Source organism: Salvelinus fontinalis, chromosome 33 (assembly GCF_029448725.1).
Source record: "Salvelinus fontinalis isolate EN_2023a chromosome 33, ASM2944872v1, whole genome shotgun sequence".
Lineage (NCBI taxonomy): Eukaryota > Metazoa > Chordata > Actinopteri > Salmoniformes > Salmonidae > Salvelinus > Salvelinus fontinalis.
Window position 1 is genome coordinate 50,561,627 of NC_074697.1, and position 19,481 is coordinate 50,581,107.

General features: G+C 41.9%; 1 protein-coding gene across 2 annotated transcripts in view; it reads right to left on the reverse strand.

Moving 5' to 3' along the window:
* Positions 1–3,150: 3,150 nt before the first annotated feature.
* The window catches only part of nyap2a (neuronal tyrosine-phosphorylated phosphoinositide-3-kinase adaptor 2a), a 103,350-nt gene continuing 87,019 nt past the window's right edge, over positions 3,151–19,481 (reverse strand). For both annotated transcript variants that reach the window (XM_055896602.1, XM_055896601.1), the window contains exon 7: positions 3,151–7,417. In XM_055896602.1, the coding sequence (XP_055752577.1) occupies positions 7,178–7,417 (240 nt within the window). In that variant the 3' untranslated portion in view covers positions 3,151–7,177. The remainder of the gene's footprint in view (positions 7,418–19,481) is intronic.

Consider the following 19,481-nt stretch of genomic DNA (forward strand, 5'->3'; position numbering starts at 1 on the left):
ACGTCGCTGCGAGGTAGACAGACCTCCTGGTCAGATTTCGAAGGCGTTCACACCACCCACCGCTTCCAAGTATATTACTCGCCAATGTCCAGTCTCTAGACAACAAGGTAGATGAAATTAGGGCAAGGGTTGCCTTCCAGAGAGACATCAGAGATTGTAACATTCTCTGTTTCGCGGAAACATGGCTCTCTCTGGATATGTTGTCGGAGTCAGTACAGCCACCGGGTTTCTTCACGCGTCTCGCCGACAGAAATAAACATATTTCTGGGAAGAAGGGTGGGGTGTATGCTTCATGATTAACGACTCATGGTGTAATCGTAAAAACATACAGGAACTCAAGTCCTTTTGTTCACCTGACCCAGAATTACTTACAATATAATGGCGACCATATTATCTCCCAGGAGAGTTCTCGTTGGTTATTGTCACAGCCGTGTATATCCCCCTCAAGCAGATACCACGTTGGCCCTCAAGGAACTTCACTGGACTTTATATAAACTGGAAACCATATATCCTGAGGCTGCATTTATTGTAGCTTGGGATTTTAACAAAGCAAATTTGAGAACAAGGCTACCTAAATTCTATCAGCATATTGATTGTAGCAATACGCTGGATCACTGCTACTCTAACTTCCGTGATACATACAACACCCTCCCCCGCCATTTAGCTCCTACCGTCCTATATGCAGCAACTCAAACAGGATGTACCTATGACAAGAACTATTCAACTCTGGTCTGACCAATCGGAATCCACGCTTCAAGATTGTTTTGATCACGCAGACTGGGAAATGTTCCGGGCAGCCTCAGAAAATAACATCGATTTATACGCTGATTCGGTGAGTGAGTTTATAAGGAAGTGCATTGAAAATGTTGTGACTATTAAAACCTATCCTAACCAGAAACTGTGGATAGATGGCGGCATTCGCGCAAAACTGGAAGCGCCAACATCCGCATTTAACCATGGAAAGATGACTGGGAATAGAGACTAGTCAAGGATGATATCACCTCCACCTTACATGCCACCCTAGAACCACTTCAGTTTGCATACCGCCCCAACAGGTCCACAGATGATGCAATCGCCATCACACTGCACACTGCCCTGTCCCATCTGGAATACCTATGCATACCTATATAAGAATGCTGTTCATTGATTACAGCAGCATAGTACCCTTCAAGCTCATCATTAAGCTTGAGGCCTTGGGTCTCAAAGACGCCCTGTGCAATTTGGTCCTGGACTTTCTGACGGGCGGACCCCAGGTTGTGAAGGTAGGAAACAACATCTTCACTTCGCTGATCCTCAACACTGTGGCCACACAAGGGTGCATGCTCATCCCCCTTGCTGTACTCCCTGTTCACCCATGACTGCGTGGCCATGCACGCCTCCAACTTAATCATCAAGTTTGCAGACAACACAACAGTAGTGGGCTTGACTACCAACAATGACGAGCCTACATGGAGGTGCTGAGGGCACTCGGATTGAGGTGTCAGGAAAACAACCTCTCACTCAACGTCAACAAAACAAAGGATATGATCGTGAACTTCAGGAAACAGCAGAGGGAGCACCCCCCATCCACATCAATGAGACTGCAGTGGAGAAGGTAGAAAGTTTTAAGTTCCTCGGTGTACACATCACAGACAAACTTAAATGGTCCACCCACACAGACAGTGTCACCATAAACCCTCACAAACTTTTACAGATGCACAATTGAGAGCATCCTGTCCGGCTGTATCATCGCCTGGTATGGCAACTGCACCACCCTCAACCTTAAGGCTCTCCACACGGTGGTGCGCATCACGCATCTCCGGGGGCAAACTACCTGCCCTCCAGGATACCTACAGGATCCGATGTCACAGGAATTCCCAAAAGATTATCAAGGACAACAACCATCCGAGCCACTGCCTGTTCACCCCGCTACCATCCAGAAGGCGAGGTCAGTACAGATGCATTAAAGCTGTGACCGAGAGACTGAAAAACAGCTTCTATCTCAAGGCCATCAGACTGTTAAACAGCCATCATAACACAGAGAGGCTGCTGCTTACATACAAACTCAAATCTTGGCCACTTTAATAAGTGGATCACTAGTCACTTTAAATAATGCCACTTTAATAATGTTTACGTATCTTACATTACTCATCTCATATGTATATACTGTATTTTATACCATCTATTACATCTTGCCTATGCCGCTCGGGACATCGCTCATCCATATATTTATATGCACAAATTCTTATTCCATCCCTTTAGATTTGTGTGTATTAGGTAGCTGTTGTGGAATTGTTAGATTACTTGTTCGATATTACTGCACTCTCAGAACTAGAAGCACAAGCGTTTCTCAATACACTCGCATTAACATCTGTTAACCATGTTTATGTGACCAATAAAATTTGTTTCGATTTGATTTTACTTTTTCCATGTGGTCTCTTCCTTCACAGACTCCATGAAATTGTGACCTCTTCCTACATATTTGGTGACATTATTCATTTTGTTTATGGTTTCCTAGAAACAATGTACAAATGTACTTACTGTGACTGAGATATGTGGTTGTCCCACCTAGCTATCTTAAGATGAATGCACTAAATGTTAGTTGCTCTGGATATGAGCATCTGCTAAAGGACAAAAATGTTAATGTAAAAACAAGAGGTGGCTCAACTAACCCTTTGGCTCAACTTATGCCACTCTCCCCTACGCTTAATGATTTAACCATCTTGTGTCGATAATAAGAACAGCTGAACGTAATGACATCACACCTTTAAAAACATATATTCTTTTGCAAAAACCTACAGTCTAATAAAAATCAAGTTTGCTTTACCTATTTAGGCAAATTGGACATTCATAAATTGGTGACAGTCCTTATGCCCTCCCACCTATCTGTTTCATGTCTCAGGTAACCCGCAGAAGCCAGTATGGATGGAATGCAAGAATTGTGCCAACTTTTTCTCCACAGTCTGTGCCATGGTGAAGTAATTGGATGGTGAAACTTGCATCCAGCCAACCAAAAAAGCAAGGCAAAGCAATTCAGCCAGTCTTGGAAGGATCCTGCAAAGAAACATTATTTGTATAGTTGAAAAATAGATTTAACAGGCAGTAAGCATTTATAATTAAATGTGGTGTGGAGTTTCATAGTTACGTGTTGACATCACGTGCCTTAAAAACTATTGGGCAATCATCATTTATTTTGAAAATCACAGTTTCCATTGTCATTTGTCGCAATAATGTTCGACAAAAGAATAATCCACCCCTGTCGAACGGATACAAATGTTGTTGATCTTTAGAAAAGGTCTCCTATATATATCTACCTTTTCCATTACACATGTTGCGACATTGCTTTTGTCAAACACACCTGGGTCAATGAAAACCTGCCTACTGTGTGGATAGAGAGATCCGTCCTCTGAAGTAAAACCTTGTCACTGGTCTGTAATCATAAATGTTTAGGTCATATATCTATTTCTGTGAGCTTTAGTGACCATCTCTCTGAGGCACAGTGAACCCTGGTCTCCAAAGCAATGTTTATAGCAAGGATTTCCACACTGGCGTACATCATTGTCAATACTGTGTGTGTGTGCCTCACACAATATTCTAAGGATCAAAACAGGATGAATAGAGAATCAGAATGAGGCGACAAGGGCAATTGAGGATCAATGCAATGGAGTAAATAGCAGGTTAAGAAAGTTTAAAGGAAATAGCGACGAGGAGTAAGGAGATGGCAAGAGTGCTGGTCCCTCCGTAGGCCACAGCCATAGCTCGCCTGAGCATTCTGCAATTTCTCATGTGTGCTCCAAGTGTACATTTCTTACCGAGCAGAGGTGTAGTGTTAGAACTTCACAGGCCAGTTTGGCTGATGTCAGGGAGAAGGATGAAGTTGTCACTAGACACTGACCTGAGGGTAGTTGTGTCTTAAATGGTTAGATCTGTGCTCAAGGGCAACTTCTACCAGACTGATTGACAGTGATGACACGTTTTTGGGCCACTGTAGATACTGTCCTTATTAGCGGATCTACAACTGACATGGTCTCTCTGTAGACTACTGTTACAAACCTCATCAAGGCAGCCGGCAAAACACGACTAATCAAATGTCACAGCCATCCAATCACTGATGACAGTATAACACAGCCAGCCAATCACAAATAATTGGGATGACACAACTGGCTAATCACTAATTATTGCATGTTAGAAACTTTGTTGACACTGAATGGGAAGTGAAACAACTGAATGTTGCAGATAGAAATAGAATGAAAAGAGCAGACACAATACTCGAACCCTATTTTATCTGATGGACAATCCTTATTGTTCAACACAATAGTTTTCTATTTGAATGCACTGTGACATCTTTAGTCTCGCTGAATCCGTCCAAATGATATCTAATTGACTTGGAGAACTTCAGTATTGGATTTTGCGTTTGAATGGGACCGGTGGCATTCATTGCTTGAATTTGATTGGCTCTGAGTAGAAATGATGTTCCCCCTCATGATACGCGTTTCCTTTTTCTTTACTTGTATTTCTTTATTTTTTGGTCGGTGCCTCTTTCGTAGCTTCGATGGGGTTATTTGTTGTCTTTATGTTAGCTCGCTTGTTGCAAGTCAGAAAATTTTTCAGAAACATCAGCTCTTTTGGAGCTCCAACCATGTAAAATACTCGATTTGTTTGAGAAGTGGAAATGTGTCACGAGACTCTGCCGTGATCCACCACTTTTGATCACCTTTTCGGATGAGAACTTCCCCAGGCTTTCAAACAGAATGTGAGACGCCTTAGCTCCGGAGGCTACATCCTCCCGAATAGGCTCCTGATGTGTGTGTGTATATGTTATGGTATGTGTGGTCATTTATAAACAATAATCATGTCTCCTCACATTATTTTGATACGACTCGATTTGGAAAGATATAACATGTGTAGAACTTCGGTTAATCAGTGGGAAAGTTCAAACTCACTATCATTGTTTTCATTTGGAGGCCAGAGAAATACCCCCAGACTCAGATAAGACATGACATAATTTTAATTCAAGCTTAGTTCCTGTCTGAAAAGGTAGATAATCTTAACTGCCTTCATTAAATACACCATGACAGTATCTCCATCCCTATGGCCGAGTCTTCCACTGCCCGGTCAGTCACTATTCTGGCACGGTGATGTGGGTCACCGACTCTCTTATAATCTCTTATACTTTTTTAACACTTTTGTGTAGACCCGAACCGTAGTTGCTAGCGTCAACATTTTGTTTTCACATTGTTCTTTCCAGCACGGCTCCAGCAACTACGGTTGATGTGTAACCAGGGCAGGCCAGGGCAGTGAAGTTTGGCTGGGCTCAGTCGTGTGAAAAGATTATGAAGCACTTGTTGGGTACTGTACAAACCATCTTGTCCCAACACTCTTAATAAATGGCATCCTTCCCTCCTATCTCCTTGTCTCCTATATTCTTGTCTCGGTAACACTTTACTTGACACGCAGCTTCATAACACTTTATGACACGGTCATGACCATGTCATAATATGCCATAATAGCTGACATAACTTGTCATAACCTGTCATAATATGGTCATAATACTGTCATTACCCATATATTTACAAATGTGACATATATTGCATTATTTTATGACTGGTAATGACACCTGCATAAGACTGTCAAAACCCACATTTATTTAAAAAAAAAATCCCAGCCAAGAAGGTTCCTTTCATTTGAAAGATTGTTTCTTAAGCGCTTTGTTGTTGTCGTAATTCATTATCTCCAGTCATGTTGTTTTTCATCATATTTTACATCACTTGCAGAAAATACACTTTATGACACTGTCATGAAGCATTATGACCTTCCTGTGTCACTGTACTTGGATTTAAGAAAATAAACTTTATGACACTGGCAAGAGGTATTATGACCATCATAATCATATAAGCCATACATGCCCTTATGTCAGTAATCAGTCATAAAGAAGTTGTCTTGTCCTGCTCCTGAAATCTTCTCCTGCATTCATCCCAGTCATCAGCAACAGAGCATTGGGGTAGGTGCATGTATGACATTAATTTGTGCGCAATTACAATAATAATTGAATATGTTCAATTTCAGAAAATGTTATATAACATCAATATACTGTTGACAGGTAGGCTATGGTGTAATGGAATGTTTTGCCTTGTGCGGTGGGTTTTGTGGGTTTGACACTTATGTAGGTGTCCTAACCAGCCATAAAAGAATGCAATAAATGTCACATTTGTAAATGTATGGGTCATGACAGTGTTATGACTATATTATAGCAGGTTATGACACGTTACGTCAGTTGTTATGACATGTGACATGTTAAGACCGTGTCATAACGTGTTATGACGCTGGGTGTCAAGTGAATTGTTACCCTTGTCTCTTTGTGTGACCACTGATTTGATAGGATTTGTGCTACCACATTACTTTAGGTCCTGGCCCTATATGATATGGCTGATTTGCCCTAAGTATTGGGACATGGTCATAGTGATTGTTAGGGCAGTGGAGCAAGCCATACCTACATTGTGGATCATTCAAATGGTTCACCACAGCATTCCAATACAACAACATCTAAATTCAAGATGCCAAAATATATTCCATTTAAAATTAGTGCTTTTTTCATAGTAATAAGAACATTTATCCTTTAGATTTTTTTGTATAAAAAAACATGGTGTTCTTACTGAATTGCCTCAACGTATTGGCAACATATTATTTTCTCCAACGCACAGACAAGTGTCGTTGCAACATAAATATCCAAGACAAGGTTTGAAAAACCATTTAACAACAGTAGACTAAAATTTGCTAATTATTTTATATTTTTTCATCTTTAGAAAATATATAATTGTACTAAGCATATTCAATATTAAGACAATTACTGAGGTACAATTTTTAAAATATAAATTAGCAATACGAAACCAGGGAGATATACCAGATATTTGAATTGCTACAACAGAGAGGTGGGGGGGAACTCTTGTCTCCCTGTGTTCTGATTGGTCACCAGCTCAATGCCCATATCTGGCTTGTGAAAGGAAGGGGGAGGAGTCTGAGGACAGGGTTGTGTTCATTAGGGCACGCAACAGAAACGTTTTAAAATGTTTTGCAACGGAAAACAAAATGTGTTTCTCACTAGTCAAGTCCAGGTAGTCTTGGACATACTGGTCAAGTCCTGGTTCTTCCATTTGAACAAGGCCCGTGACAAGGCCCAGGACAGGGTGGATCACTCCTGTCAGATAGCCGTGTCCCAGAAGACGGTGGTCTGTGTGGAGTAAGGGGGAGGGCCGCCATACTTCTTGGTCCCATTGCTGCTCTTCCTCCAGCTGTGCAAGATGGGCATGCTGTCCTGCTTACACAGGTTGTTGTCTGCTGGCCCTCGGCGGGCCTTGATCTCCCGACACAGGCTGCGCTTCTTCTCAATCATCTCCATCATGGTGTTGTCTCCGCAAGCCCACAGCATGGGAGGGATCATCTGGGGTGAGGAGGGGTGGGGGACAGAGGGTATGAGGGGGTTGCCCAGAATGTTGGTGTTGCCATAGACAGACAGCAGCATTCGAAGAGAGAGACTATGATTGTAATTTGTCTCTATCAACAGACATGTGCAATCTTACTGGCAAAGTAAGTTGAGTGTAATCAACTCAGTCAATAATATGTGCAGTGCCTAGTGAAGTCTACACCCCTTGCACAGCTATCACATTTTTGCTGCCTTAAAATTTTATCTAAAAAGGGATTTACATTAGATGTTTTTCCTGCATATCAACACAACCTGATCTACATGTTCAATGTGAAATAAAAAGTTGAGAAGACATGAACCCAGTTCCTACATTTGAATATAAAAATAGATGTTATTAAACAAAACAATGCTACATTTTATCTCTGGGACCCTCAGGATGACAAATCAGAGCAAGATTACAGAATGTAAGTACATTATTTACCTTCAGAGGTGAATGTATCAAACCAGTTGCCGTGATAAAAGTTTTTGTTGTTGTGCGCTCTGCTCAAACAACAGCATGGTAATTGTTCACTGTAATATCTACTGTATATTGGACAGTTCAGTGAACAGGAATTTAAGCTTTCTGACCATATAAGACGTGTCTATGTCCCGGGAAATGTTCTTGTTACTTACAACATCATGCTAATCACCTTAGCTCAACCGTAATTGTGGAGGGACACTGATCCCATAGAGGTTATTAAGCTTATTTTTAATCATTTAGCAAATGCTCTAATCCAGAGCAATTTACAGTACTGAGTTCATATGTTTTTTTACTGGTCCCTCATGGGAATTGAACCCACAACCTTGGCATTCCAAGCTCCATGCTCTACCAACTGGGCCACACAGCACTAGAATTTTGAACACACTCTGTGTAAAATAATAGTGTTTAACATGATTCTTTAATTATTTAATGACTATCTCATCTTTGTACCCCACACACACACAATTATCTGTAAGGACCCTCAGTCGAGCAGTGAATTTCAAACACAGATTCAACCACAAAGACCAGGGAGGTTTTCCATAGCCCCGCAAAGAAAGGCAGCTATTGGTAGGTGGGTGAAAACAACAGACATTGAATATCCCTTTGAGCATGGGAGAGTTACTAATTACACTTTGGATGGTTATCAATACACCCAGTCACTACAAAGTTACAGACGTCCTTCCTAACTAAGATGCCGGAAAGGAAGGAAACCACTCAGGGATTTCACCATGAGGCCAATGGTGACTAAAACAGTTTCAGAGTTTAATGGCTGTGACAGGAGAAAACTGAGGATGGATCAATAACATTGTAGTTACTCCACAACACTAACCTAATTGATAGAGTGAAAAGAAGGAAATCTGTCAAGAAAAAAAATATTCCAAAACATGCATTGTTGTTGCAACAAGGCACTAAAGTAATACTGCAAAAAATGTGGCAAAACATTTAACATTTTTCCAGTGCCTTCAGAAAGTATTCAGACCCTTTGACATTTTCCACATTTTGTTACATTACAGCATTATTCTAAAATTGATTTTAAAAAACTGCGCAATCGGAAGAGACGGGCCTTGGTCAGGGAGGTGACCAAGAACCCGATGGTCACCCCGACAGAGCTCTAGAGTTCCTCTGTGGAGATGGGAGTACCTTCCAGAAATACAAATATCTCTGCAGCACTCCACCAACCAGGCCTTTATGGCCTTTTACTACGGAAGCCACTCCTCAGTAAAAAGCACATAACAGTCCGCTTGGAGTTTGCCAAAAGGTACCTAATGTCTCAGACCATGAAAAACAAGATTATCTGGTCTGATGAAACCAAGATTTAACTATTTGGCCTGAATGCCAAGCGTCACGTCTGGAGGAAACCTGGCACCATCCCTACGGTGAAGCATTGTGCTGGTAGCATCACGATGTGGGGGTGTTTTTCAGCAGCAGGGACTGGGAGACTAGTCAGGATCGAGGCAAAGATGAACGGAGCAAAGTACACAGAGATCCTTGATGAAAACCCGCTGAAGAGCGCTCAGGACCTCAGAAAGGGGGCTAATGTTCACCTTCCAACAAAACAACAACCCTAAGAAAACAGACAAGACAACGCAGGAGTGGCTTTGGGACAAGTTTCTGAATGTCCTTGAGTGGCACAGCCAGAGCCCGGACATGAACCTGATCAAACATCTCGAGAGAGACCTGAAAATAGCTGTGCAGCATGCTTCCTATCCAACCTGACAGAGCTTGCGAGGATCTGTAGAGAAGAATGGGAGAAACTCCCCAAATACTGGTGCGCTAAGCTTGTAGCATCCTACCCAAGACGACTCAGTGCTGTAATCGCTGGCAATAGGTTATTCAACAAAATACTGAAGAAAGTGTCTTAATGCTTACAATTGAAGTTGGAAGTTAACATACACATTAGCAAAATACCTTTAAACTCAGTTTTTCACAATTCCTGACATTTATTCCTAGTAAAAATTCTCTGTTTTAGGTCAGTTAGGATCACCACGTAATTTTAAGAATGTGAAATGTCCGAATAATAGTAGAGATAATTATTTCTTTCTTTCATCACATTCCCAGTGGGTCAGACGTTTACATACACTCAATAGGTATTTGGTAGCATTGCCTTTAAATTGTTAAACTTGGGTCAAATGTTTCGGGTAGCCTTCCACAAGATTCCCACAATAATTTGGGTGAATTTTGGCCCATTCCTCCTGACAGAGCTGGTGTAACTGAGTCAGGTTTGTAGGCCTCACTACTTGCACACTCTTTTTTCAGTTCTGCCCACAAATCTTCTATCAGATTGAGGTCAGGGATTTGTGATGGCCACTCCAACACCTTGACTTTGTTGTCCTTAAGCCATTTTGCCACAACTTTGGAAGTATGCTTAGGGTCATTGCCCAATTGGAAGATCCATTTGCGACCAAGCTTTAACTTCCTGACTGATGTCTTGACATGTTGCATCAACATATTCAAATTTTTTCTTTCCTCATGATGCCATCTATTTTGTGAAGTGCACCAGTCCCTCCTGCAGCAAAGCACCACCACAACATGATGCTGCCACTCCAGTGCTTCACGGTTGGGATGGTGTTCTTCGGATTGCACAATGGTCATTATGGCCAAACAGTTCTATTTTTGTTTCATCAGACCAAAAAGTGTGATCTTTGTCCCCATGTGCAGTTGCAAACAGTTGTCTGGCTTTTTTAGGGCGGTTTTGAGCAGTGGCTTCTTCCTTGCTGAGCGGCATTTCAAGTTATGTCGATACAGGACTCGTTTTACTGTGGATAAAAATACTTTTGTACCTGTTTCCTCCAGCATCTTCACAAGGTCCTTTGCAGTTATTCTGGGATTGATTTGCACTTTTTGCACCAAAGTACGTTCATCTCTAGGAGACAGAACCTTCCTGAGCGGTATGACGGCTGCGTGGTCTCATGGCGTTTATACTTGTGTACTATTGGTTGTACAGATGAACGTGGTACCTTCAGGTGTTTAGAAATTGCTCCTAAGTATACACCAGACTTGTGGAGGTCTACAATTTTTTTTCTGAGGTCTTGGCTGATATCTTTTGATTTTCCCATGATGTCAAGCAAAGAGGCACTGAGTTTGATGGTAGGCCTTGAAATACATCCACAGGTTCTCCTCCAATTGACTCAAATTATGTCAATTAGCCTATCAGAAGCCTCTAAAGCATGACATCATTTTCTGGAACTTTCCAAGCTGTTTAAAGGCATAGTCAACTTAGTGCATGTAAACTTCTGACCCACTGGAATTGTGATACAGTGAATTATAAGTGAAATAATCTGTCTGTTAACAATTATTGGAAAAATGACTTGTGTCATGCACAAAGTAGATGTCCTAACCGACTTGCCAAAACTATAGTTTGTTAACAAGACATTTGTGGAGTGGTTGAAAAACTTTAAATGACTCCAACCTAAGTGTATGTAAACTTCCAACTTCAACTGTATATCATAGCACTTAATGGTTTTTGCGACTACACTTGAAGAAACTTTGAAAGTTCTCTAAATTTTTCGGAATGACTGACAATCATGTTTTAAATGAATGATAGACTGTCATTTCTCTTTGCTTATTTGCGCTGTTGCAATAAAATGGAATTGGTATTTTACCAAATAGGGCTATCTTCTGTATACCAACCCCACCTTGTCACAACACAACTGTGAACCAAGATGGCGTAGCAGTGCAGATGTGGTTTTTCGTCCTCTCGTTTACTTTTTGAATTTTATTGTATTTTTTTTTATATATTTCAATTTATTTTTCAATCTCTTTTTCCATTTTTCAATTAAATAAACCTTCCGGTAACGCGCCACACTCAATGTTATTTAGTCATTGTTAGCCACTGCTAGCGACCTTTACCCTCTGCTCAGGCACTAGCCTGTTTTTTAGCCTGGATAATACCTGCCAGCCTCGGACTGTTTTTCTCCATTACAACGCCAGATTACTGCCATAAACCCTTGACCATTGATTATTACAGCTAGCTAGCTAGCTGCCACTGAGTGACCCAGCCCCGAAGCTAGCCCTGAGCCAGGCGCATCTCCCGGCTAGCAAATGTAATTACCACAACTACAATACCTCTTTCGCCATCTGGCCCGGTCCCTTCGTTGATTCGGCACCCCGCCGTACCACCACGACTGGTCCGCAGATGTAATTCCATCAGCTTTGCCTTCATCCGGCCTTTGCTGGATGTCAGAGCAGACGCTTCTACTTAACCCGGACTGCTAACTTTAACATGTTGTGTCTCCCGCGTGCTAGCGTAGCAACGACTACCCCACGGCTTCCCTGTTCCATCTATTGCTGTACACTGGACCCTATGATCACTTGGCTACATAGCTGATGCCTGCTTGACTGTTAATTTATCACAGTACTCCACTTTGTTTACCTTTGTTTATCTGTCGGCCCTAGCCCCGAACTCAGGCCCTGTGTGTAGTTAACCGACGCTCTCTGCCCATTCGTCGCCATTTTACCTGTTGTTGTTGTCTTAGCTGATTAGCTGTTGTTGTCTTACACGTTGTTGTCTTAGCTAGCTCTCCCAATCAACACCTGTGATTGCTTTATGCCTCGCTTTATGTCTCTCTCAAATTTTACTATGCCTTGTATACTGTTGTTTAGGATAGTTATCATTGTTTTAGTTTACTGCGGAGCCCCTATTCCCACTGTTCATGCCTTTGTCCCACCTCCCACACATGCGGTGACCTCACGCAATATAACCAGCGTGTCCAGAGATGCAACATCTCTTATCATCATTCAGTGCCTGGGCTACCTCCACTGTACCCGCACCCCACCATTCCCCTGTCTGCACATTATGCCCTGAAGCTATTTTACCATGCAAAGATATCTGCTCCTTTATTCTCTGTCCCCAACGCACTAGACAACCAGTTTTGCTAGCCTTTAGCCGTACCCTCATCCCACTCCTCCTCTGTTCCTCGGGTGATGTGGAGGCTAAAGCAGGCCCTGCGTGTCCCCAGGCACTCTCATTTGTTGACTTCTGTAATCGAAAAAGCCTTGGTTTCATGCATGTTAATATTAGAAGCCTCCTCCCTAAGATTGTTTTACTAACTGTTTTAATTAACACACTCCGCCAACCCTGATGTCCTTGCCGTGTCTGAATCCTGGCTTAGGAAGGCCAGCAAAAATTCTGAGATTTCCATACCCAACTACAAAATTTTCCATCAAGATAGAAGTGCCAAATGGGAGGAGTTGCAATCTACTGCAGAGATAGCTTGCAAAGTTGTGTCATACATTTACCTGACGCTCTTATCCAGAGCGACTTACAAATTGGAAAGTTCATACACATTCATCCTGGTCCCCCCGTGGGAATTGAACCCTGGTCCCTCCGTGGGAAATGAACCCACAACCCTGGCGTTGCAAGCTCCATGCTCTACCAACTGAGCCACACGGGACCACGTACTTACGTCATACTTTCCAGTTCTATGCGCAAACAGTTTGAGCTTCTAATTTTTAAAATTAATCTCTCCAGAAATAAGTCTCTCACTGTTGCCGCCTGTTATAGACCCCACTCAGCTCCCAGCTGTGCCCTGGACACCATATATGAATTGATTGTCCCCCATCTATCTTCAGAGTTCGTTCTGTTAGGTGACCTAAACTGGGATATGCTTAACATCCCCGGCAGTCCTACAATCTAAGATAGATGCCCTCAATCTCTCACACGTTATCAAGGAAACCACCAGGTACAACCCTAAATCCGTAAACATGGGCACCCTCATAGATGCTATCCTGACCAACTTGCCCTCCAAATACACCTCTGCTGTTTTCAATCAGGATCTCAGCGATCACTGCCTCATTGCCTGCATCCGCTATGGGTCCGCGGTCAAACGACCACCCCTCATCACTGTCAAAAGCTCCCTAAAACACTTCTGCGAGCAGGCATTTCTAATTCTTTAAAGGTAATTTCCTCACCATCTTAAAACTTCTCTAGGATAGGGGGCAGCAAATTTACTATTGGATAAATAGCGTGGCCAATTTTAACTTCCTTCTACTCATCCCCAGAATGTAAGATATGCATATTATTAGTTGATTTGGATAGAAAACACTCTAAAGTTTCTAAAACTGTTTGAATCATGTCTGTAAGTATAACAGAACTTATGTAGCAGGTAAAACCCCGAGGACTAACCATTATTATTTTTATTTTTTTAAAGTCACTGTCTGTTCAATGAGTTTTTATTGGAATACTGGATTTCTAATCACCCTGTTTTCAGTTCCTACCGCTTCCACTGGATGTCACCACTCTTTGGAAATAGGTTGAGGTTATTCCTTTGTGCAATGAAGAAGTGAGGCCACCTGGAAACAGTGTAATGTCATGTGTACTGTTTGAGAGTTGCGCAAGACTAGAAAAGTAGCGTTAGTTTGTTAATCTCCTGTATTGAAAACAGATAGACCCGTCTTCAATTTGATCGATTAATAACGTTTACAAATAACTTAAGTTGTATTACAAAAGTAGTTTGAAATGTTTTGGCAAAGTTTAGAGGTAATTTTTTAGATATTCTGTAGTGACTTTGCGCAAATTGGAAGCTGTTTTTTTCTGGATCAACAGCGCCAAATAAATAGACAATTTGGATATATATGGATGGAATTAATCGAACAAAAGGACCATTTGTGATGTTTATGGGACATATTGGAGTGCCAACAAAAGAATCTCGTCAAAGGTAAGGCATGATTTATATTTTATTTCTGTGTTTTGTGTCGTGCCTGCAGTGTTGAAATATGCTAAACTCTCTTTGTTTACTGTTGTGCTATCATCAGATAATAGCATCTTATGCTTTCGCCGAAAAGCCTTTTTGAAATCTGACATGGTGGCTGGATTCAAAACGAGTGTTGTTTTAATTTGGTATCTTACATGTGTGATTTAATGAAAGTTTGATTTTATATCTTTTTTTTTAAATTTTGGCGCTCTACATTTTCCCTGGCTATTGGCCAAGTGGGATGGTAGCGTCCCACATATCCTAGAGAAGTTAAATAAGCATGCCCCTGTCAAAAAATGTAGAACGAAAAACAGATATAGCCCTTGGTTCACTCCAGACCTGACTGCCCTTGACCAGCACAAGAACATCCTGTGGCGGACTGCACTAGCATCGAATATTCCCCGCGATGTGCAACTGTTCAGGTAAGTCAGGAACCAATACACGCAGTCAGTCAGGAAAGCGAAGGCTAGCTTTTTCAAACAGAAATTTGCATCCTGTAGCTCTAACTCCAAAACGTTTTGGGACACTGTAAAGTCCATGGAGAACAAAAGCACCTCCTCCCAGCTGCCCACTGCACTGAGGCTAGGCAACACTGTCACAACTGATAAATCCATGATTATCAAAAATGTCAATAAGCATTTCTTTACGGCTGGCCATGCTTTCCTCCTGGCTACCCCAACCCCGGCCAACAGCTCCGCCCCCCGCAGCAGCTACTTGCCCGAGCCTCCCCAGCTTCTCCTTCACCCAAATCCAGATTGCAGATGTTCTGAAAGAGCTGCAAAACCTGGATCCGTACAAATCAGCTGGGCTGGACAATCTGGACCCTCTCTTTCTAAAATGATCCACCGTCATTGTTGCAACCCCTATCACCAGTCTATTCAACCTCTCTTTCGTATCGTCCGAGATCCCTAAAGATTGGAAAGCTGCCGTGGTCATCCCCCTCTTCAAAGCGGGTGACACTCTAGACCCAAACTGTTATAGACCTATATCCATCCTGTCCTGCCTTTCTAAAGTCTTTGAAAGGCAAGTTAACAATCATATCACTGACCATTTCGAATCCCACCGTACCTTCTCCGCTGTGCAATCCGGTTTCCGAGCTGGTCATGGGTGCACCTCAGCCATGCACAAGGTACTAAACGATATCATAACCGCCATCGATAAAAGACAGTACTGTGCAGCTGTCTTCATCGACCTGGCCAAGGCTTTCGACTCTGTCAATCACCGTATTCTTATCGGCAGACTCAATAGCCTTGGTTTCTCAAATGACTGCCTCGCCTGGTTTACCAACGACTTCGCAGACAGAGTTCAGTGTGTCAAATTGGAGGGCCTTTTGTCCGGACCTCTGGCAGTCTCTATGGGGGTACCACAGGGTTCAATTCTCGGGCCGACTCTTTTCTCTGTATATATCAACGATGTCGCTCTTGCTGCGGGTGAGTCCCTGATCCACCTCTATGCAGATTACACCATTCTGTATACACCTGGCCCTTCTTTGAACACTGTGTTAACTAACCTCCAGATGAGCTTCAATGCCATACAACACTCCTTCCGTGGCCTCCAACTGCTCTTAAACGCTAGCAAAACCAAATGCATGCTTTTCAACCGTTCGCTGCTCGCACCCGCCTGCCCGACTAGCATCACTACTCTGGATGGTTCTGACCTAGAATACGTGGACAACTACAAATACCTAGGTGTCTGGCTCATCTACAATGTCATCTACAATAGCTTCCAATACTCTACTCAGCAAATTGGATGTAGTCTATCACTGTGCCATCCGTTTTGTCACCAAAGCACCTTATTTATTTATTTTTTATTTAACTAGGCAAGTCAGTTAAGAACTATTTCTTATTTTCAATGACGGCCTTTGAAACAGTGGGTTAACTGCCTTGTTCAGGGGCAGAACGACAGATTTCTACCTTCTCAGCTCGGGGATTCAATTTTGCAACCTTTCTGTTACTAGTCTAACGCTCTAACCACTAGGCTAACCTGCCGCCCTTATACTACCCACCACTGCGACCTGTATGCTCTAGTCGGCTGGCCCTCGCTACATATTCGTCGCCAGACCCACTAGCTCCAGGTCATCTATACGCCTGTGCTAGTTAAAGCTCCGCCTTATCTCAGCTCACTGGTCACGAATACAACACCCACCCGTAGCACGCGCTCCAGCAGGTGTATCACACTGGTCATACCAAAAGCCAAAACCTACTTTGGCCGCCGTTCCTTCCAGTTCTCTGCTGCCAGTGACTGGAACGAATTGCAAAAATCGCTGAAGCTGGAGACTTACATTTCCCTCACTAACTTTAAACATCAGCTATCTGTGCAGCTAACCGATCGCTGCAGCTGCACATAGTCCATCTGTAAATAGCCCACCCAATCTACCTACCTACCTACCTCATCCTCATATTGTTTTTATTTACTTTGCTGCTTTTTTGCACACCAGTATCACTGCTTACACACCATCATCTGCTCATCATCATCTGCTCATCTATCACTCCAGTGTTAATCTGCTAAATTGGAATTACTTTGCTACTATGGCCTATTTATTGCCTCATGCCATTTGCACATACTGTATATAGACTTTTTTTTTCTATTGTGTTATTGACTGTGTGCTTGTTTATTTTTTGTGTAACTCTGTGCTGTTGTATCTGTCGCACTGCTTTGCTTTATCTTGGCCAGGTCACAGTTGTAAATAAGAACTTGTTCTCAACTAGCTTACCTGGTTAAAAAAATATATAATAATAATAATATAAATTGATTGGCTCAAATGCATTAAGAAGGAAAGCAATTCCACAATTTAACTTTTAACAAGGCACACCTGTTAATTGAAATGCATTGCAGATGACTTACTCATGAAGCTGGTTGAGGGAATGCCAAGAGTGTGCAAAGGTGTCACCAAGGCAAAGGGTGGCTACATTTGAAGAATCTCAAATATAAAACATATTTTGATTTGTTAAACACTTTTTTACTACATGATTCCATATGTTTTATCTCATAGTTTTGATGTCTGAATTATTATTATACTATGTAGAAAATTGTAAAAAAATAAAGACAAACCCTTGAATGAGTAGGTGTGTCCAATCTTTTGACTGGTACTGTCTATATTTTTATTTTGATCCTGACAAACTCATCTTTCCCTGCCGGTGACAAGCATAAACATAATATAATGCTGCCACCACATTACTTCAAAATACAGAGGGGTTCACTCTGTGATGTGTTTTATTAGATTTGTCCCAAACCTGAAGGCAAAAAGTATATTTATTTGCCATGTTGTCTTGCAGCATTACTTAAGGACCTTTTTGCAAACATAATAGATGATTTGAAATAGATTTGTTTTAATGCAGGCTTCCTTCTTTTCATGTTGTCATACTGGCCAGCAATGTGGAGTGAATGTCATATTGTTGATCCCTTTTGTGGTGGCAGCATTATGTTATGGGTATGCTTGTCACTGGCAGGGGCTGTAGAGCTTGAAAGGATCAAAAGAATATGAAAGGAGCAAAGCCCAGGTAAAAAGCTAGAGGAAAACATGTCTCAGTCTTCTGAATGCATGTTTTGAACACTGGGATAGAGTTGTATTTTTCAGTGGGACAATTAAACAAATGTTTATGCCAAAGATAACAGAATGGCTTTCCAAGAGTTGTTGAGTGTTCCTGAGGGGTCCATTCTCCGTCCTGACATTAAAACTGATTGAAAAGGTTTGAAGATTGCCGTCCAATAATGATTCCCAACCAAATCTACCGAGCTTCAGCAATTTTGACAAAAAACAATGGATATACAGTGAGTCTACAAAACATTAGGTACACCTTCCGAATATTGAGTTGCACGCTTTTTTGCCCTGAGAAAAGCTTTAATTCATCGGGGATGGACTCTTACAAGGTTTTGAAAGCTTTCCACAGGGATTCTGGCCCATGTCAACGCCAATGAGTTGGCTGGATGTCCTTTGGATGTTGGACCATTCTTGATGCACACGGTAAACTGTTGAGCATGAAAAACCCATCAGCGTTGCAGTTCTTGACACACTCAAACCGGTGCGCCTGGCACCTACTACTATACCCTGTTCAAAGGCACTTAAATCTTATGTTTTGCCCTTTCACCCTCTGAATGCCACACATACACAATATATGTCTCAGTTGTCTCGAGGCTTAAAAATCCTTATTTAACCTATCTCCTCCCATTAATCTACACAGAGGTAGATTTAACTAGTGAAATCAATAAGGGATCATAGCTTTCACCTGGTAAAAATCTAATTGAATCCCTTTTTCGATAAACATTTTAAAGGCAGCAAAATATGACAATTGTGACAGGGGTGTGTAGACTTTCACGAGACACTGTATTTGTATGATAGATGTACGTGTCCTGAAGTGTGTGTTGTTGGTGTCTGGAAAGAGTACAAATTGTGAGTAGTCTAGGTCAGTGGTTTTTAACCTGTGTACCGCGGCACACTGGTGTGACTTGAGGAACTCTCGGGTAAACATTTTTGGAACACTCTTATAACACTTATAAACGTGACCTGTGGAATGAACATGGGATTTTGACTTGGGAGCACCAGTGCCACTTACAGTCGTGGCCAAAAGTTTTGAGAATGACACAACTATTAATTTCCACAAAGTTTGCTGCTTCAGTGTCTTTGGATATTTTTGTCAGATGTTGTGTCACTATGTGTCACGCCCTGGCCTTGGTATTCTTTGTTTTCTTTATTATTTTAGTTAGGTCAGGGTGTGACATGGGTATTTATGTGGGTTTTGTAGTGTCCAGGGTGATTGTAAGGTTTAGGGGGTTTATTTAGAGTAGTTGGGTTTATGTTTAGTATAGTTGTCTAGCTGTGTCTATGTTGTGTGTAGTTGCCTAGGAAAGTCTATGGTTGCCTGAATGGGTT